Here is a 21,454-nt window from a genome sequence, read left to right on the forward strand (position 1 = left end):
CCTACTCACAGCTGGAATTGGATCAGATGACCTCCAGAGACCTCTTTTAGCCTAAATTCATCCATGAACCTGGGCAGAAGGTGCAGAGCAAGAGGTGCCGCCCTGATGGGAGATGAAGGCCAGCATGGTCATGACCACAACTGCATTGGGGCTGCCATGTTGCCCTTCCTGTCTCTTTGTTTGGCCCTTTGATCCCACTCTTTTTGGGAAACAGCCATCCCATGGCCCACACTGCCTGCCTCTCCATTGTTTTCTTTAGTCCTCCAATACTGAGAAATTCTTCCTCAAAGCATGGGAAGGTCTCCTCCTTATCGTGATGGAATGCCTTCCTTGGGACGTATCTCTTGCTCACCTCTGCTTTTTGATCCTTGTGTGTGTCCTAGAAGAGACCTTCCTCATCCTCACTTGTTTGGACCTTGGCTTTCTATGGATCTGAAAATCAAGAAATGTGGAAATCAAGAGAGGAGAAAGGCTGGCTGAGCACATGATCCTGAGCTCCCTGGGTGAATGGATGTCGGTTACTGGTGGTGGCAGGGTGGGAGCATTCATTGTTGTCTGGTTTCCTTGGACTGCTGGTTGTGTTGCTGATCCTTGGGAACCTGAACTGTGTCCCCAGCAGCCCCAGGGCTGGCTTGGATCTGGCCCAAGAGAAGGAGAGGCAGTGAAGGAGATGTAGCTGTGGGGGGACCAGGGCTGTGCAAAGCCTAGAGGATCTGGGATTATAAAACCTAGAGATTAAGATGTTTCTTGTTCTGGTAGCCATAACCAGGATCCTTGGGATCTGGAAACTGCTCCAGCACCTTTGTCTTCTCTATCCTGCAGCCCCAGGGCAGAGTTTTTTCTCTGGGATCATGTAGTGGGTTGGCACCAAGCCCCTATTTTCTCTGACCTCACATGCCCCTGGTGCCAGGAGATAACATCAGTCATCTTCACACCAATACTGGGAGCCCTCACATCACTGGGGAGAGGAGATTTGGGTCCAGGGCTAGAGAAAGGCTTCAGGTGTGGGGACGGGATGGAGCTGCCTTGGAAGGTGGCAGGACGCTCCTCTGTCTGGCCAGGGGACCAGCCGTGAGGACTTGTACTGGGTGAGTGGGAAGGGGAGGGGGAACAGCTCTCTCCGCTCTTCTCCTTCTGGTGGCACCCAGGGCTGGCATGAAGGTCTGGAGGAGCCTGAAGAGGCCATGGAGGCAGGTGGTGTCCATATACACTAGGGCCCCCTCCCACAGCAGGTGAATCATGGCCAGGGGAATTCCATCAACAGTGTCATGAGTGTGTCCATGCTCAGTGCTCCACGGAGGTCTCCAACTGGAACTACCTTGGATTGCAAACTGATGTCTCTGGGGAGATACTCGTATCACTGGGCACAGCTTGGTGCTCAGAGCTGTGCCAGACTTCTAGGCAGGCAATGCAGGATTATTCACAGCAGCAGGGCAGATGCTGGCAGATGCTGCAGCTGGATGGGAAGGACCTGAGTGCCAGGTGAGGAAATGATACTGCGGCAATAAACACAAACTGATGTTCGGGGGTAAAACGTTATTTATACCTACAGTGTGCTGATATACTGATATAGTTATATAGTTGCCACATTAGCTCTTGGAAAAGATTCTGGAGTCACAGCAGAGTACTCGATTAAAACAGGAGCCTGGGGCGCTGCAGCCAGCAGAAGCACAGTGCTAATAATAGCTCTGCCAGCACTGCACCGCTCAGAAGTGATGCAGGCTCTGGATCCTGCTCCGAGCACACTGTCTGAGCCTGGTGGGAAGTGTGGGCTGGGCTGAGCCATGTGGTTTGTCTGGTCTGATATCCCTGACCCGCACTGAAACTTGATGTTGCCGTATTTTACATATGCTACTGCCGTGCAGGGGAGTTGTGCAGAGTCAGGAGCACTGGATTATTTCTCTCTCTTTGTTGGATTATTTTCCCTATTTCTCCTGTTTAGAGCAGGCTGGTGTCCCCGGTTATGTGCTCAGGCAGTGCTCTCTGTGGGTGATGGAATTCTGCAGACAGCCTGGTGCAGGGCCGGTTCCCCATTCACACTGGAGTTTTAGGGATGGGGCAGTTTGTTCCTCAGCACCACAACAACTGCCTCTTTGAGCAGATGTTGAAGGTGTTCCTGCCCAACTGTGTGGCACAGAGTGTCATTTTCTTCAGGGAACAGGTGATGTATTGGTTTACTGAGGCATGGACATCTTATGCAGGTCAGGCCATTACCCTTCAGGATTTAGCAAGGTTTTATGGGGTATCCTGGGTTCAGCTACATGGTGTTGTATATAAGCTTATTTCCTTCTTCTAATAGAGAGGAGATTTTGGCCATGACTCCTGCAGGATCCAGCTCTGGATTGGTGCCTCTGGATGCTACTAGCAGTGACATGACCATATTGTATCCTCTGAGTCAGTAGGGCAGGCTGGTGCCTTTCTGTAACCAACTGGGTCTCAGTTGATTCTGAAGCATCTCTGTCCTTACCGGGACTGAGGCTGGGGGCAGCCAGGTGGCTTCTCCTCTGGTGACATCAGCTGAAATCCTACCAAGAACCGTTTTGGTTTTGCCCAGTGAACACCAGGAGTGGAGAAGGGACACCTCAGATATCAACCTCTCTCACCTGTGCTGAGAGGTGCAAATGTCTCTGTGCCTCTGAAGGGCTGGGGGGACCATCAGTGGGGAGATGTGAAGTGGGCCTGAGGGCATGGCTGCAGATTGCCATCTTTAAGGTCCAAACAAAGTAAAGGCATCTCAGATGAATGCCTGACATTCAGGAACTCTGACATGCCTCCCTGTTAAAACCAGCCAGAGCAGCTGGAAACCAGTCCTACATCAGCATTTCTGGAGGGGTTGGAGAAGTTGGAATGTTTCTCCTGAGGCACCTTTGGGAGCCACCCTTCTGCTGTCCACCCCACTGCCTGCCTGGTAGTTGGGGTTCTCTGCTGTGCTCATCCACGTGCACAGCATTCCAAGGGAATGCTGGGATGCTGCTAGGGCACTGCCTACCTGGAGCATGGCCCTGTCTTGCCACCACAACATCCACTTCTGCTGCAGGAAACCCACTGCAAATTGTTGCTCTGGGTTGGAAAGGCGGGGGAGGGGGTGAGGGTTGGTTTTCTCCTGAGGCAGCTGTGGCAATATTTCATTATGTGTTTTACACTAAATTGTTGTCCTATATCACTGATACATCAGAAGCTTGAGATTTGGTTTGCCTGGTACAAAGCTATTTTCCTTTTCTCCTGCTGGTTCTGGCAAAGGGCTGTATAGCAGCTACTGCATGTGATGTCTCCACTCTGTTTCTCCCCACTGCTCCACAGTCTTCCTCTGCATTTGTGCATTTTCTTATGTGGCAATTTTTTGGCATTTACTCTTGCATTAACATTGTCATGCTGTTTCCCTGGGATGCTCTCGGAGAAGAGCTAATGGCTCTTCCCTTCTGCATTTAATGATCCCTCTTTGCACATGAAATTTTTTGGTGGCTCCACACACATTTGATCACTCTTTGTGGGCAATGTTGGGTTGGTTTTGCTGTGTTAATAGTCTGCTCCAAAGTGGTACCCTCAGTGCTCAGCATCAAATAGCATGTGTCTGCTTTGCACCGTGTGCAAGGCACCAGGCTCCTGTTCCCCTATAGCTTGGATTGCTTATTCAACATGCTCCAGGCTCTGAAGGTGCTTCTGCAACATACCTGGGGCTTGGTGGAGGTGTTGCCATGCATGGCATCCCTCTGGAAACAGAGGGATACATCTGATATTTTGAGTTGCTGTTTAAGCAAAGGAAAGAAGGTGTAGGGTTTGTTATCTGTCTCTTGGCACTTCTCTAATTCTCATCGTAAAGACCTTGAGGCACTTTCTAAGCTACAGAAAAGCCTACCTTGTCTGTCTTAAAATATATGGGAATATATTAAAATATATTGGGAATGGTTTTTAATTTCCTGCCCAGATCAGAGGGCTTTTTGAATATGTGGCAAACCCATAGTAAATTGGTTCAGTTCAGGTAGGAAAGGGTAAAATGAATTAAATATACTATTTTATTGCCACTGTGTTGGATGAGTCTTTGCTATTTTCAGTCATGCGGTGTAACCGAGAAGGTTTATCTGAATTCTTTGTACCAAATCTGAGAGCACTCCAAGTCAAAGCTAATAAGAAAAACACAACTTGACTTCAAACATTAAAAAAATTGGTTTTAATAGTATAAAAAAAGGAGGTTGATGCAAAATGGTCTGATATAAAAACCTCTTTAATTAATTAGTTCCAAAGCCAAGGGCATTTCTGCAGGAATGAGCATAACTGGAATACCTAATAATAACAGGAAAAAAACAACTGAAATGTATTTATGGTTTAATCATGGTATTTAGGCTGTGACCTGTGTGCTTAGAGCTTTAATTCCCAAAGGCAGGGCTTTGAAAAGTTATTAAAGTCTGACCATAAATGATATGAGGGTTTTTGTAATCGACTTTGATGACTGAATTTATAAACTTCATCACTGAATTTACCAGCGGCTCCCAGCATGGTGACCCGAGCAGCATGTTGTCCGCTTGTCCCTGGGGTCACTGGGGGTGCCTGGGACTCTGCCCCCATGCTGTGTGTGCTCACTGTACCGGTGCCGCTGTGGGCTGTGGGCAGCAGCGCTGTCACGGGTTTGCCTTCCCTTCCCTGCAGCAACCGGTACCGGCTCACAGTGCTTTTCTACCCAGGGCACGTGGGGATCGACGCCGGAGCCGAGGCACGCGAGCTCGCCGTGTGCGATGCGAGGATGTGCCCGCGCCCTTGATGACCTGCCCGCCCCTGGCCCCGCTGCTTTTCCCGCACGGCACCATGGGAGGATGCTTCTCCAAGCCCAAACCAGGTGACTGCCCTCCAACGCCGAGGCCCCATCCCGCCGTCCCCGTGGGAAAAGTAGGTCAGCAGTGGACGCTGGCCGGGGGAATGTTAATGCTCGGCTCCCGCAGGGAGGATTACTGGGTTCTTAATCCCCCCAGATTCCTTGGCTCTCTCACTCCAGGGAGGGAGCTGCGGGGGGCAGCCAGGGGGTGATAGGGGGTGCTAGGGGGGTGGTGGATGGGTGGGAGGGAAACTCACCCTGCACGAGGGGGGGCAGCTCTGCCCGGTCCCATCTCCTTGTACCTCACTACCCTCCTGCTTCTGCCTTTCTGCTGTACCTGGGGCAGAGCTGCTCCTCTCGTGCCCCAGGGCAGGTTTGTGTGACAGCCATCCCCACAGACACTTGGGGCTCCAGCACTTTCCTTCTGCTGCAGCTTTGTCACTCACTGGCCAGCCCTTATTTTTTCCCTGCAGTCCTGGAGCTGCTCTGCTGTTGGGATTTTATTATCTTGGCCAAGCCTGTCCATGTGTACTGCTTCCAGTGGGGAAAGCAGTTGTAGACACCTGGACATCAAGGATGCCCCCCTTGCCCGGCATGGTCCCACCACAACTGGGCTGGGTGAGCTCCCTGTTTTGTGTGGTTTGGGGAATGTGAGTGGATGTGGGAGGGGCAGGGGCTGTGGTGCCACCTGCCCAGGCAAACTGGCAGATTGAGGGGTGATGTGGAAGTGTCAGTGTTCAGCTTTGTACTGAGCAGGCTGGGCATGAGCAGGCACCACATGGTCATCCACACTCATCATAGCCGGCAGCACCCACATCACCCCAGTGCAGGACCCCAGGGAGTGGTGCTGGTGCATGGGGGACTGGCCCAATCAGTGTTGCCAAAGCTGCCGTGGAGGAGAGCTCCTAGCTCCCTGTGCCACAGGGCAAGGGGAATCAGCTAGTGGCGGGTGCCTGTGTAGCCATTGTGGGTGGACAAATGTCTCTTGGGGACCTTTTCTTGGCAATTTGTCTTCACTGCTTCAGGCAGGGGAGATTTCAGGTTGAAGAACTCAAAAGGTCAGAAGGGCAATAGGAGTTGTGACCCACTGAACATTCAAGGAGTGAGGTCCTGCCTTTGTGTAAGGCACAAGGAGAAAATAAAGGTGATTTTCTGCCCTTGACCCGTACTGGAATTATGTTATGGGTCATCACCAAGGTAATAGGGCATTGGACACTGGGACCTGTAAGTTTTCTTCATGAAAACCCTTTTATATTTTTCCTTTAAATGCTTGAGGAGTGAAAATGCATACAGGAATAAATGCCTTTGTTGAGTAAACTTGTGACAAACTCTGCTGGCAACTCCACTTTATTTTGTATCCCATCAGCAAAGCTGTGGGTAATCTTGGACTGGTATTGGAAGACCATCACACTGTGGATATCTTTTCTGAGCTGCAAATTTTCATGGAGAACTGTATTTACCTAGCAGGGCCAAATGCCTGAAAATGCCACCCTGCTGTCCCTCAGCTCTGGTTTGGATTAGCCATCTTCAAAAAGGCTTTGGACAAGTCTTCTGCAGCCCAGGGGTGGCTCAGCATCGACTGCAGGGCTTCATCTCGGAGTTATAAAACCTGCAAATGCAGGGAGGTAAACAGAGGCATTTGAGGATACTAATTGTTCTAGCAAAAGGGTTTTACAACCATTTTGTGTGGGAATTTAACACCATTGGAGCTGAGTACTGGTCTTTACTATTTCTAAGAATCTGCCTATTTCCTATCCAAGTAAGAAGCAGGGACAGAATAGAGTTACTTGCTCCATCAGTGCTGTATCCACATGAAGGGCATATTTCAGATGCAGTCTGAAGCCAATGGAATTGATTCAGACACTTTTTAAAGATGTACACAAGGTCCTTATCTGCTTAATCTCCTTATATCCAAGAGAGACCCTTAGTCACTTAACACTCTCAAGATAACCTTGGCATTGCACACATCTCACTTTTTGAGGAGCAGATGAGTGGTACAAGAGCTTTGGGGAGTGGAGTCCTGGATCCCTAAATAGATGTGCTGACTGTAGCGCTGGCCAGCCCCCAGATCTGGCTGCTGCTGCAGTGCTTGTCCCTGTCCTGATATTTCAGTGTTTAATTAAGAGCTTATGTTCAAGGAATGAAGTAATCTGCTGTTATCTCCAGTGCTGCAGTCCCGTGATGCCAGATCCTCTTCTGAAGACCCAGTTCTCAATCTCTGCATAATTTTTTCCTGTGTTTTGTCTTGAGTGTGTGATACATTGAGGATGAGCTGGCAGCCTGTGTGGTATCCCAGCACCCGCTCCTGCAGCACAGCCTGGGCGGGATGACGGGTGACAGGAATCATTGTGCACCAGCTCTGTGTGAGCTGCAGCAGCACTATCTCTGGGCAGGGTGTGGAACAGTGGCTTCAAAACCTATAAATTTTGATTATCCTTCTCCTGCTGGGCTCAGTGCTTGATGGTGGGGCAAAGCAGCCACTCCACTGCACGTGGAATGTCTGGGGCTTTGCCCTTGCACAGAGAATGTGTTTAGCAGGGAACATGCTTCATTCCCAGGGATGCTGCACGCTACTGGAGAGGGTGCTGTTGGTTGTGTGACCTGAGCTTGGCTCTGAGGGTGCACCCAGGCTTGGCTGGCAAGTCCTACATCCTGGTTTTTGGGAGTGTGTCATTTGCTGACACATTATCTGGAGAAGGAAAGCAGAGCCAGGCACATTTGATGTGATTTTGTCACGAGCTCTCATTATTAAGAGAACAATAGAATCACAGAATGGTTTGGGCTGGAAGGGACTGTAAAGACCAACTAGTTCTGATCCCCTCCCGTTGGCAGGGACACTTTCTACTAGATCAGGTTGCTCCAAGCCCCATCCAACCTTACCTTGGAAGGAGGGGAAGAAATGATCAATAGAAATGGAGTCTCTTTGAGACCACCTGAAGTTGCTCTCATTGTGGTTTGTAGTTGAGGCAGCATGAACATGCCTGGGGAATGTCTGGAAAGCACAGCTCTGGCAGGGCACCAGAGTGTGTGAGCCCCCAGTGTGTCCCATGGTGGTGGATTTGTTCTGTGTTGGCTTTGGGAAAATAAACCCTGATGGGGTAAACTGAGATTTTTGGCTGTGCTCACTGTACCCTGCTGATCCCTCCAGCATCATCCCTTGATGCTTTTTTGGTTTCCACTGCTCCTGGAACTGTTGGCACCATATAGCACATACCAGGCTGTTCCCTGCCCTCAGTGTTCCTCTGCCTTGTGCCTCCAGCCCCTGAGCAGCACACCTTGAGGCATCTCAGGGTTTTGGGGCTGGGGAAGGCACACTCACAGTTCTCCCCTTGTCAGCTCAGCTCCTCCATCCCCTGTGGCCACACATCTTCATCTTACCCAGACTCCCCCAGGTTCAAGTTAGTTCTTGGTGCATGGTAATTCTCTCTTCCCATATTGACTCAGTATTTTCCTGGTTTCTCTCATTTTAAGTAGCACACTTTCAATGATCTGATATCCATAATTTAAATTTAGTCTCTAGAAGGGCTCTGAGCCATATTGGAAACACAGTCCTGTGATAAAGAAGTCTTTTAATTACCCTAATTTTTTAAAATAATGTCCATGACCCTGCACTGCTTCCCAACCACCTGCCAGCTCCTGCTCTGGGGTCTATGCCAACAGTTCTAGCCTCACGTCTCAGGTACCTGCCGAAAAGCAGGCAGAGGCTTTGACTTGTCCCACAAGGCTGTGAATAGTGATGGAGAAGGAATAAATTTGCAGGAAATGTAGTAGGGTGTTAAGGACTTATTACTCATGTGCATGATATGAAGCAAAGCACAAGAGCATTGTGCCCACTGTGTGAAAACAACACCTGAGCCAACTGTGATGAATAGGGTTGGGACACAGTTCCTGAGTGTATGTGGAGGGTCCCAGCAGTGGTGGACCTAAAGGCTGAAAACCCGGCAGAAAAAAGAATGGGTTAAAATTCATAGTCTTGTCAAGACTCTATTTTAAACAATTCTGTGACTTTGGGGAGCTGACTCAGGATTTTTGAATAGCAAGAGCTAACAGTGCTGAGACCTATGTGGATGTTTGGTATGAGCCCCTGCTCAACTGGTTCCTCTGCTTTTTTCTATATTCTTATACAATACTTACAGTCCTGGCCTCCTAGTCCTTAATATATATAATGTGTGTGTATGTATGGGTATATATTAAAAGTGTACATAAACACATATGTATATAAGTGATGCTGATGGCGCATCTCTCTCTGTCTCTCTCTCATCTATTTTATCTATACATATCTCTCTTTATATTTTTATCTAAATAATCCATAATTATGCCTGTATCTATACCCGTACTTATGTATCTGTATCAATATCTGTATCTCTATCTCTCTATCTGTATCTATCTCTCTCTCCATATATCTCTGTGTCCCTGAGGAGTTGTCCGCTGTCCAGATTTGTAGTCACATGCCTAAAACTTTACAAACAGTTTGCTTTAAGGTCCAGACTCTCTTCTAGCAGTTACAGGATATGACTGTCAAAGGGCTGGAGTGCGCTGGCCCCTACCCCATTGTACCAATCAGATTTCAGAATTAGACTTGGATTTATAAATATTTGATATAAATGTCATTTTCCCTGATGGCAACTGAAGCAGTTTACTGAATCAGCTCAGTTGCATTCTCTCGGGAATGCAGGTTTCAGGCCAGAGGGACACCCCAGGTAGGGGCCAAGAGTGATGAGAAGGAGGAGATGGGGGGATAAGGTGTTGGCAAGAGGCAAGTGGGAATTGCCTCCCAGAGAGGCAAGTGGTGAAGTATGGAGCCTGAAACAGGAAGGGAGAAGGCTTTATACCTCTTTTTCTTTTCCTCTGGACATTTGTCCAGCAGTGTCAGTGAGTCCCAAGCAATGCCAAGTCACATGCTGGTGCCAGACTTGCTACTTCCTGCATATGTTTTTCTGACTGAGGAAGAAGTGAAGAGAGCAGAGCTACATTTCCATCTTCATCCCGGTAGGTTCACATGCCCATGGATCAGCAAGCACTCCAGGTGCTCACCTGACCCAAATGTGCTCCGGAAAACAGAGCCCTGAGGCATCAGCCAAGTGAGACATGGAGATTGATTCCTGCAGGGTGAATTCACTGATATCAATGTCACTGCTAGGGCTCAGAGCTGCTGGCTTTGCTGGTGCCAGCCTGGTCTCATCCTGAGACATGTTCTGGCTTTGCAGTCTGGCTGCAAGGATGCTCAGCCTCATTCGCTGCAGGTAAATATCTGATTATGAAATTATATGACATGAGCCTCCTGATTTTTTGGCCAAAAGTATTTCACTGGGACTGGTATAAATGGGCATTCGTTATATTTCCTGTCTTTAAAAATCCATGTCTGCTTCTCCCAGTGCGCTAGGAAAGCAGTTCTCATGGAGAGCTACCTCTTCACTGGGTACCTGCAGCAGCTGGGCTGCTTCTCTAGAGCTCCAGGGATAGATTTGCACATAGCAATATTTTTTTTTTTAATGCATGGTGCTGGCCCTGTTAATTTGCATTAACTCCTGAAGCTGCAACAGAGCAAGAGAAGTTGATGTTTTCTGCTAATTCAGCATTCATACATGGAAAATCACTTTCCTGGATCAGTGCCCCCAGTGAATCGTGCCCTGGTGAGTGCAGAGATTTGACTTTTTGGCAAAAAGCTACACCATCGCTTGCCCTGCTGAGCTGGCACAAACAGCAGAAACTTGCAGGACTCCTGAGATAGCCACCTGCTTCCAGCACCTGGGTGGCCATGGCCACTTGTTTTCCCTCTTCCAAAATAAATGACCTTCCCCCTGATATGTTCTTCCATTGTCCTCTCAATGTTCTTGTGATAAAAGTTTTGGAACAACAGATGAGGCTGGAAAGACTCAGGGCCCTTCTCTTGCTGTAGGGCTTGTTTTTACCCTTTTTTTTTGGCCTTTCCTTAACCTGTTTAGTTTGTGAACTTTAATTTTTATCTTCTGTACAGCTTTTCCTGTTCATGACATTTATAAGATGGGGAAAGCTCAATGATCACCTTTGTGCTTGAGACACTTTACCAGTCTCTGGCACTTCCCTCTGGTTAGCTATAGAACTCACTAGGGTTTATTATTAATATTAATGGCTTCAGCTTTATGAAGTCCCTAGGAGATAAAGTGATGTTTTCCACTTTGTGATATGAAAGCTCATCAGTGGCTTCCTCTGATCCTTCTGTGCCAGCCTGCCTACCCCAGGCATGGGGCAGTGGGTGGGGGTGCAGCTGGGTTGGTGAGCGGGGAGGATGGGTGAGTGCTGCCCTTCAGGGAACTTGGATGAGCATAGAATGACAGAATGGTTTGGGTTGGAAAGGGCCTTAAAGACCATCTCATTCCAGCCCCTTGGCATGGGCAGGGACACCTTCTATCCCAGGTTGCTCCAAGTCCCTTCCAACCTGACACCGAACACTTTCAGGGATGGGGCAGCCACAGCTTCTTTGGCAACCTGTGCCAGGCCCTTACCACCCTCACAATAACTTCTGCATATCCTCACCTGGGTGGTTGAGAAGAGCTCCTCTGTTCCCTACAGTCCCTTCTCCCACGTGTCCCTGGGTACCCTGGTCCCCAGGACAGGGATGTTTTATTGTCAGACTTGTTCAGTGGTGGACACATGAGAAAAGTGGACCATCCTTACTTCTGTTACCTAATACTGAAGAGTCACTCTAAACTCAAAACCTCATGTGGAAATGATTTTGGTAGTTCTAGTTCTTTATTAACTGGTCTTCATCTAATGAAGCAGCTTTATGCACCATGCAGTGTTGGCTTTCTCTTTCAGTTAATGTTACCTACAAACAATTAAAGGGTTTTCTGAAGTCTCTCTGAGCCCCAGAGGCCTTGGCGTGCCTCACACAGAGCTGCTTGAAGCTGTTTTCCACTAAACAGAACAAGAACTGTGGCTGAGGGGTTGTTTTGCACCGATGACTCATGACTCTGCTTGCAAGAATATGTACTTTATGAATACAAAGTGCCCAGTGCAGAAAGAACAGAGGAATAATGGGCTAAGGTAGTCAAGCCAGGTTTGATATTAAATGTTTTATCTTCTCAGGGAAGCCAACAAAAAACATCTGTTCTGATGTCTGTCAGCTCCTTTCCAAGTTTAAGGGAGGAGAGAGAGACAGAATGGCAGCAAAACTTCTGGCTTCATTTTAATGCAGGTTTCTGTTTGTTCCTGCAGTTGAAGTGAAAATTGAAGTAGTGATACCTGAGAAGGAGAGAAGCAAGGAGGAGATGTCACCCAATGGGAAAGCCAGCCCCCTGATCTACAAAGTCAATGGAACAGCCCGGCACTACCACCTCGAGGAGCATCCAATTGCCAGCAGTCCCTACCACAACCCAAAGGACATGGTGGAAGCATCCGTTTGCCACGTGAAGGACCTGGAGAATGGACAGTAAGTACCTAAACTTGTTGCAGATAAAACTTGAGAGACCGGATAACCCAATCCGAACACCTTGTCTCATTTTTGGACTTTCTGGAGATGATAGTTGAACACAGTAAAATAAACTTTTTTTTAATCTTAAAAAATGATAACATGGACAAGTGAAAACTGTGTTTTACCCGAAGGTCTGCTGTTCCCTGCATGGTCTGTGCTGGGACTTGTCTCAGAAAAAACTGATGTTCTGTAGCAGAATTTCTCAGGAGGCTCTGCTCAGCTTGTGTTAGCCCACCCAGACAATTTTTTATAAATTTGTAGCTTTAATGATTTTACAAAGCAGCACAAGAAGTGCTTGGGGGGAGCTGATGAGGCAGGCCATGTGCTCAGTCCTGGCTGCAGTGCCTGGCTCTTCCAGCTGAGCTCATCAATTTGCTCTTTCACTAAGGATGCAGTTCTTCAGATCTTTTGCAAATGAGAACACGCTTCAGCTGGGCACATTCACTGCTCTGATTCAAGAGTTTTCTGAAGTCTAAAAAGTGGCTTTTTCAGTCTGTAGAAGAGGAGACTGAGGGGACACCTCATCACAGTCTGCAGCTTCCTCCAAAGGGCCAGCAGAGGGGCAGCACTGCTCTCTTCTCTCTCTGACCAGTGACAGGACCCCAGGGAATGGCTGGAGTTGTGTCAGGGGAGGTTTAGGAATCTAAACTGGATCTCAGGAAAGGTTCTTCCCCCAGAGAGTGGTTGGGCACTGAACAGACTCCCCAGGGTCATGTCCCCAAGGCTGCCAGAGCTCCAGGAGTGTTTGGACAATGCTCTCAGGCTCAGGATGGGATTGTTGGGGTGTCCTGTTGCTTGCAGGGCCTGGAGTTGGACTCAATGATCCTTGTGGGTCCTTTCCAATTCAGGATTCTATGACTCTTCAAGCTCTGCTGAGCCTGGAGAAGTGCTGGAGGGCCGCTGGGACCTAGAGGCAAATGTCCTCCTCCAGTGAGAGGTGGGGATGAGGAGTCAGTGGAGATGCTCTGGAATGGAGGGCAAGCAAAGTGTTTCTCCTGGGAGATGATGGATGACCTGCTGCCTCCTGTCCAGGTGAGTAATGATAGCAAGAGGACCCAGAGCAGAGCACAGGCAGCAACTGGGATTGCCTCAAAAGTGGAGTGAAGCAAAAAGGGGAGACTACCCTGGGAAATACTGGTTGTACAGGGATGGTGCTGTTCCAGGGACAAGATGTAGGCTAATGCCAGAACACCGAGTGTCATGGAGGCTTCTATGTCTGATGACTTCGTGTTGGGGTGTTACTAGAAGAGTGTACTCTGCTTCAGTGTCCCAGGGCAAGAAGGATGTAGGAAAATTAGGCTGGTCTGCCCTTGTGAGACCCCACCTGCAGTGCTGCCTCCAGCTCTGTGGTACTCAACACAAAAAGACATGGAGCTGCTAGAGAGCAGGCCACAGAGATGCTCCAAGGGCTGGAGCCCCTCTATTCTGGAGCCAGGCTGGGAGAGCTGGAGGTGTTCAGCCTGGAGAAGAGAAGGCTCCATGGAGACCTTAGAGCCCCTTCCACGGCCTAAAGGGGCTCCAAGAGAGCTGGAGAGGGACTTGGGACAAGAGATGGAGTGACAGGACAAGGAGGAATGGCTTTACAGAGAAAGAGGGCAGGAATTTTGGGAAGAAATTGTTCCCTGTGAGGGTGGTGAGGTTGTGGCAGAGGTCCCCCAGAGAAGCTGTGGCTGCCCCATCCCTGGAAGTGTCTAAGGCCAAGTTAGATGGGGCTTGGAGCAACCTGGGCTAGTGGAAGGTGTCTGTGTCCATGGCAGGGTGGTGGAATTATCTGGTCTTTAAGGTCCCTTCCAACCCAATCCATCCTATGATTCTGCAGTTCTATGAATAGATTGACTGGGGAGCAGGTAGTATGGTAGATGAAAAGATTTGGAGAGCTCTGCTGGCTGCAGGGAAGGTGAGGAGGAGCTGGTTGCAGCCCATGAGAACACACATGGTGCACGTGGCCATAGCAGGGAGCTCCTCAGCTAAAACCTGGGCTAGGAACTGGCAGTGGTCTGGGAACCAGGCCCACACTTCAGTCTCATGTCCATCAGCTGCTGAAACATGTACTGACTATGGCAGTAGCTGTGGCACCACTGGACATCTGAGGTTGAGAAGAACTGTTTTCTAGCAGGTTGAGTCCATTTTAAGAGAGAGGTGCTGTGAGAGGGTCTCACAACTCATGTAAAGCAATGGGCCAGGCCAAAGGAGTCCTCTTGCTTTGGTACCCAGAGGGATTTTCCAGGATGCTTCTCCCAAGGAGTGTACTGGGCAGGGGTGTGCGAGGGCATGGCAGCAGCACTGGCACGAGGGTTCAGGCACCACTGCATTGTGTTAGTGGAGTCTGCAAGCACAGGGTATGCTTTCTGTCTTTCTGGTACCAGCATGACCTCAGCAGAACCAGTAAAAGATACTGGTGGATAAACTGGTGCTGCTGCTGCAGCCAGCCAGCGTCCCAGCAGCCTAAGTGGGGGGACAGAAAACAGCCCCCAGTGCTCCCACAGCTCTCAAGCAAAGGTTCTTTGCTGGCCAGAGCTGAGTTTTAGCTTGTGCTTCCCAAGTGGGGAGTGGAGTGAGGCAACAGGACAAATTCCCAACTGAGTAAACAGTTTAGCAGAGTGCAGGACAGTGTAAATAATTCTCTGCGTCTCTCTGGAGTAAGTGTGGGATTGGAGCCTTGCCGGTGGCTGTGTGCTGCTTTGAAGACACCAGGTCTTGGTTTTGACTCTCTCAGCTCACACAGCTCCTTGGGTAAGCTGTAAACTCTTTCACTTATCTTATCTTCCCAGGGTTGTCATTGAACAGGTTTTATCACCTGAGGAATGCAGCAGGACTTGTACTGCTCTGTTCTGCTTATGCTGAGGGAAGAGCTCCAACTGTCAAGTATCCTGCATGGGGAGGGGGCAGAGCTGCATCACTAGGGAGCAAGGCAGCCAAGTTACTGGGACAAAACTGCTCCTGAGGGCAGGTGTGATGAACTCTGCTGGTTTTCACCCAAGATGGAAAGGAAATCAGGAAATTGGCAAGAAAATCGGGAAATTGAGCATTTGTCATTAGGCAGCTGATGCAGGTGGAGCAGGCACCTGTCCAAAGTCTTGTCCAAGATGTGTTTGAAGGGGTACGGGAGTGCTGGTGGGCTGAGCCCCATTTCCATCTCCATGGAAACAGAGAGTGGGACAAGTGTCTCTGTAGCCTGGGTGTAAGTGGTGGGATGGAGTTGGGATGTTACCCGAAGAGGAAGGAATAAGCAAGCAAAGTCAGTCCCATTCTTCCAAGACCCTGGAACTTGTCATGCATGAACAGCATTCCGGAATCACACTTGGCCAGTGGCCACCTTGAGCAGGGGGGGTTTGCTGGGCACAGTGGTGTGTTTGGTAGCCCAGAGGCAACATCAGGGCTGGCTGTAGATGAGGTGGCCCACTCTGTGCAATGGGAGCAAGCAGGATTTCCAGATAAACACCAAACTGTGTGGGGATAGGCTTTCTGGCTGGAAGAGGGGAAGTTTCCAGGGGACAGCAGCTCTGTGCTCCATGTCGAGCTCCCTGCAAAATAAGGGCTCTCTGCTAGACCAACTTCTGGCCCTGCTCAGACACCTCAACAATCCCACTCTGTCCCTGAGAGTGTTGTCCAAACACTCCTTGAGCTCTGGCAGCACTGGGGACATGACCACTGCCTGGGGAGCCTGTTCAGTGCCCAACCACCCTCTGGGGGAAGAACCTTTCCAGCCCAAGAGAGATCCAACCCAACCCTCCCCTGACACAGCTCCAGCCACTCCCCGGGGTTCTGTCACTGGTCACAGAGAAAAGAGATCGGAGCTGCTTCTCATGAGGAAGCTGCAGACTGTGATGAGGTCTCCCCTCAGTCTTCTCTTCTCCAGGCTGGAAAAAACAAATGAAGGTCTAAGGTCTAACCTGAATCCAGGGTCCAACCTGACCTTGAATGTTTCCAGGGATGAAGCATCCACCACCTCTCTGGACAACCTTTGCCAGTGCCTCACCGCTCATTGTAAAAACTTCTTTCCTGTATGTAAAGTAAACTGATCCTCTTGTAGTTTGAGACTGTTCCCTCTGGTTCTATCAAAAACTGGGAGATTTCAAAGAGAATCTTCCATGGGAATGGCTCAAGGTTTGTTGGCTCCTGTGCAGAGCAGGGCTGAACACAGCAGCACTGAGGAGGTGAAGCCCCTTGGTGACATACAGCTGGTGCCAGCAGGAGGTTGCAGTGTGAGCTTCACTCTACAAAAACAGCTGAGGGAAACATCAAGGAGGTCACATGCAGGTGTCTGCTGTCCTGAGGGATTTATCAGGAAAAGGTGACCAATGTCGTTGACCCTGTGACGTGGCCAGGACCAGAGCACAAACCCCTGAGGTGTGGGAGGCAGATTCCAAGGGGCAGAGTCACCCCTCCTGGTTTTCAACTCTGAGATGTTGTATTTGCTTTGAAAGACTGAACACAAGCCTGGCAGGGACCTGCTCAGCCCTTGGGGCAGGAGGGGAGGTGAGGTTGCAGTAAAACCAGTTTGGGTTCTTACTCCCATTACCAGGTTCCCCAGCAGCTGGGAAGGTGCTTTGGGCCCCCTCTTGACACAGTGATGGATTAAGATGCTGCCACTAATGGCCCAGCTTGGATGTGCCCCAGGCTGGGGTCAACAGAGCCACCTGCAAAACTGGCTTGGTAACAAGGACTGACCCACACCTGTGGTCACCTGGAGCCAGTGGTGAGCAAGTTGAAGGAGACAGGGAGCTGGCAGGACCAGGTCTGGGTTGTAGGGTGAGGGGGTGGCATCTGCTGTGAGGTGCGTGTTCTGCCATCTCTTTCCATACTCCTCCTCCCCAGGATGAGGGAAGTGGACCTGGGCTGCGGGAAGGCTCTGCTCATCAAGGAGAGTGGCGAGTTCCACGCCGTGGGACACAAGTGTCCCCACTATGGGGCTCCACTGGTCAAAGGTCAGTCTGCATCCTGTCCTGGGAGAGCAACTGAGGACATCACAGAGTGGGCAAAGGACAGCCCAGTGTTCACCCAGCTGTGCTGCTGGGCACAGGGCAGCAAGCTGGGGTTGCACAAGTCTCCCCAGAGCACTTTGCCACAGCTCTGGTTGCAGTTGACACCAGCTGCCACTGGGGCTTCTGCTCATGACTGTAAATCCAAAGGAGGAATCTGTTTGGGCTAATGAGATCCTTTCAGTAGCAAGAAGAATGTTGCTCATGTTATTGACTGAAGTGGGATGAGGTGTGGGGGTTTCCCATCTTGGCATTAAAAATATGCATCCTGGCACTTTCTCAGCATGGGCTTCAGGCAGGTCCCTGCCCAGAACCTAAGCAGCAGCATCAGACAGTGCTGGCCTGGCTGTGTGTGAAAGTGCATCACCCAAACTGGGATTGGGAGGACACTTTACTGGAAGTGGGATGCTGGGGAAGACAGTGGAGCATCCTGCTGTGTGTCTTCTGGGCAGCACTGGCCCAGCAGCAGTGCTGGCTGTAGCAGCCATGCTCTCATCCCCTCAGCTGGGGCAAGAGCCTATTGAGCAGGGCAGAAGAGCCCCATGCTGCCCTGGAAGTGAGTTTACCTGCCCTTTCAGAGACCTGTGGGTGCATTCCTCAAACTGGCTGTCACACAGGGATCTCACTGGAGGAATTTGCTGCAGCAGTAAGTGCAGGGGCTGCCCTTCCATCTCCACACACGATGATGATGAGACATGGCACTGCTGTGCCTCAGGCACAAGCTCAGTACCAGTCTATGGCCACATGGTAGCCAATGCTCTGCCCCAGCACTGTAGCAGGGAAAGTTAAAGTCCAAGGTAATAGCCTCTGAGCAAACACCTGGAGAAATGAACGCGTGACTTTGGGCATGCCTGTGCCTTGCAGATGTGTGCAGGCACCTTGCTGTGTCAGAGTCTGCCCTGGAACACATATGCTCTAAATCAGTGACACTTGGAGGCACTGCGTGCTCTGGGTGCTACTGGGGCTTAAAAGGATGACAAGACTCTGGAGATAGCAGCCTCCTCCTGGCTGGAGATCGAGGTTATGTCCCAGGCAGAGCAGACAACTTTGGAGCTGTGCCCAGAGACACTGGGGGACACTGCCATCCAGGGCATATTGGAAGGGATTGCTCATATAGGATCTCGGTTGGTCCCAAACAGCTGAGCCTGTCCAACGCGCATGTTGAGAGAACTCCAGTGTTGCCCATCCAGGTCCACATCAGCTGATATGTCCTGTAGGAGAGGTGCCATCCCAGAGAATGGGAGGCAGCTGCAGGGCAGCACCAACCCTGCTCTGCTATGTTCCCTGCAGGGGTTTTGTCCAAAGGAAGAGTCCGCTGTCCCTGGCATGGAGCTTGCTTCAACATCGGCACAGGTGACATTGAGGACTTTCCTGGCTTGGATAGTTTACCCAGGTTCCAGGTGAGACCCTTGTCCTTGCAGCAGCAGAGGAAACACAGAATCACAGGATGGTTTGGGTTGGAAAGGACATTGAAGACCATCTTGTTCCATCCCCTGCCATGGGCAGACACCTTCCACTAGCCCTGGTTGCTCCAAGCCCTGTCCAACCTGGCCTTGGACACTTGCAGGGCTGGGGCAGCCACAGCTTCTCTGGGCAACCTGTGCCAGGGCCTCCCCACCCTCACAGGGAAGAATTTATTCCAAATATTCCTGCTCTGTCTCAATCAGAAGCCATTACCCCTTGTTGTGTCATTCCAGGCTCTTGTCCCCAGTCCCTCTCCAGCTCTCTTGGAGCTCCTTTAGGCACTGGAAGGAGCTCTAATGTCTTCCTGGAGCCTTCTCTTCTCCAGGCTGAACAATCCCAACCCTCCTGAGGGCTACTCTTGATCCCTTCATCCCCCAGCCTGGGTTCATGTTGTGGATTGCTCCATCCCACGTGCAGCACCTTGTATTTGGCCTTGTTGAACCTCATGAGGTTCCACTGGATGGATCCCTTCCCTCTAGAGCATCAACCATACCACTCAGATTAGTGTCACCCACAAAAATGTCTCTTTGTTTTGGAATAAGCAACGTTCTTTATGGCATGGAGCAAACGTTTTCCAAGGAAAATGTGCTGGTGTGGGTAGTGGAGAGCAACACCTTCACCTAGTTTCTTCCTCCCTTGCACCCACCCGTGTGCATCAGACACCTCCTGGGAGCCTGGGGGAGTAGGTGCCCAGTCTCGAGTAGGAGTGGGCTGGGAATGAGAAACCATAAGTAAGCCTGGGATAGAGCTGATACGAGACAGGAGACATCCCACAGCCTTGAGTTGGGATGAACCCTGTCATGGCCTCAGCTGCTCTGGCAGGCAACCCTCTGCCATCGCTGCTCCATTTGTTCGCTGTTGCCCTGAGGGAGCCCTCACTGTCCTGCAAACTGCTGCTGTTCTGTCACCCTCAGGTCAAGATTGAGAAGGAGAAGGTGTACATCCGAGCAAGCAAGCAGGTAATGGGCCACTGACAGCCCAGAAACAAGGCAAATGCTTTTGGGTTTTGCTCTGTGTGCGTGGGGGTGGAGGGAAATGCTCTTCCTTTTGTCCTGTGGCAGGAAAGCCATGCCTGGGCAGAGGGATGTGTGATATCCAGCATGGGTCAACCAAAGGTTTCAGGTCTTACAGTGTTTGTCCTGAACTTGTCCTATGTTTCCTTAAGCTCAAAGCAACTTTTAATTTAGTTGGCCCATGGAAACAGGCCTCTTCCACCAGTCTTTTGGCCTTGTCTGAATGTGGCATAGTGATGCCGGAGGCCACTTGTGCTCCCTCTTGAACCCAGGCATCAGCTCCTGCTAGGGAGGAACCTGGTGCATAGGCAGAAAGGGCTCTCATCCTCTGACAGGATGCAGAATGAAACCCATTCAGGCCACTGCCATTTTTCTTTCCATGAAAAGCCTTCTTTTGGTGCACATTGGCATGTACACATGTGCAAATCCAGTGGCTCAGAGCCTAGTGGACCCTGCTAGCACTTGGTTTAGATCCAGAGAGGTCACCTGAATGGTAGCACTTCAGCTATGGAGGGATGTGATGAGGGGGACTGAGACTATTCCCTTTACCAGGAATGGATTTTGTCCTCCGATAGCTGGGGACAGGTGGTCTGTGCAGCAAGGGCTATGGTGGAACAGGTCCACAGGTGTGCTCTGGGGAATTGGACAAGTCCATCAGCTTTGGATATCAGGTATACAAGCTCTGCTCAGGTGCAGGATGAAATTCCTGATAGAACTTCTTCATTCTCACCTCATCTGTTGGTGCAGAATTGCACAAGAACATACCTGGGCTGCTTTTTCTGTTCCCTCTCTCTCCCAGCTCTGTGTAGCTGGATGGATTTGCAGAAGATGGTGGATCTAGTAACTTGTAAAGGGTAGTACGCTGGACACTGGAATTGTGTTTGGATGAGTCCTTGTTCGGTACGAGGGCACAGTTGTTCCCTTCCTATCCAAGATGGTTTATGACAGTACTGCAGTTGTCCCCATCCCTGCCTGGCTGCTCAGGTTAATGTTGAGCAAAGATAATGACTTTCCTTCTTGGTGGTGGCACAGGCGCTTCAGACACAGAGGAGGACAAAGATGATGGCAAAATGCATTTCCTTGAGCAACTACAACCTGGGCAGTACCAACGTGCTGATCATTGGTGCAGGTAAGGATTGCATGTGCTGGGACCACCGTGTGTGTCTCCTTCCCAACAGGGGTGCGGGGAGCAGAGAGTCTCTGTGCTGTGTCATGCCCTCCTGTTCCCCTGCTGTCCAAAAGGTCAGACCAGAGGGTCTTCCTGAGCCATTTTGTCCTACATGCTGGTGATCCAAAGGTGCCATGTGCTTAGGTCTGTGAAGCTTTGTCACTGTCCTTTGGAGTGGGTACCCTGAACCCTCTTCCTGCTACACCCTTCCCAAGTACATCAGCAATCCCAGATTTCCACAGCTAATAAGTGTAAAGTCCTCTCAGATGTCCCTGTGATGTGGATACACTTTTTTCTCTTGGACCTTGTACATCGTCTCATTCGATTATAGCTCCAAAGTTCTCACCTCAAGGTGCTTCTCTGAAGATAAATTCTTCCACCTTCTCAACAAATATCAAATCCTTGCCAAAATAGCAAAGCTGCCAATCTATCTTTTCTTTTCTCTTGTCCTCTCTTCATTTGTGTATTGCCATTTTTTTTTTTTTTTTTTTTTTGGGAGCCCCTGGTGGTCTAGTGGTCAAGGGCGCGGCGCTGTCACCGCCGAGACCCGGGTTCGATTCCCAGTCA

General features: G+C 50.1%; 1 protein-coding gene across 18 annotated transcripts in view; it reads left to right on the forward strand.

Moving 5' to 3' along the window:
* AIFM3 (apoptosis inducing factor mitochondria associated 3) overlaps window positions 1-21,454 on the forward strand; it is a 47,361-nt gene that overhangs the window by 5,351 nt on the left and 20,556 nt on the right. For 17 of the 18 annotated variants that reach the window (XM_050318396.1, XM_050318395.1, XM_050318394.1 and 14 more), the window contains 6 exons: window positions 4,680-4,831; window positions 12,005-12,218; window positions 17,079-17,188; window positions 18,533-18,642; window positions 19,621-19,665; window positions 20,752-20,848. In XM_050318396.1, the coding sequence (XP_050174353.1) occupies window positions 4,756-4,831; window positions 12,005-12,218; window positions 17,079-17,188; window positions 18,533-18,642; window positions 19,621-19,665; window positions 20,752-20,848 (652 nt within the window). In that variant the 5' untranslated portion in view covers window positions 4,680-4,755. Of the gene's footprint in view, window positions 1-4,679; window positions 4,832-12,004; window positions 12,219-17,078; window positions 17,189-18,532; window positions 18,643-19,620; window positions 19,666-20,751; window positions 20,849-21,454 lie in introns of those variants that run through there. The other variant, XM_050318400.1, reaches the window with a different exon arrangement.

This window comes from Myiozetetes cayanensis, unplaced genomic scaffold, assembly GCF_022539395.1.
Source record: "Myiozetetes cayanensis isolate MyiCay16 unplaced genomic scaffold, myiCay2020 scf21, whole genome shotgun sequence".
Lineage (NCBI taxonomy): Eukaryota > Metazoa > Chordata > Aves > Passeriformes > Tyrannidae > Myiozetetes > Myiozetetes cayanensis.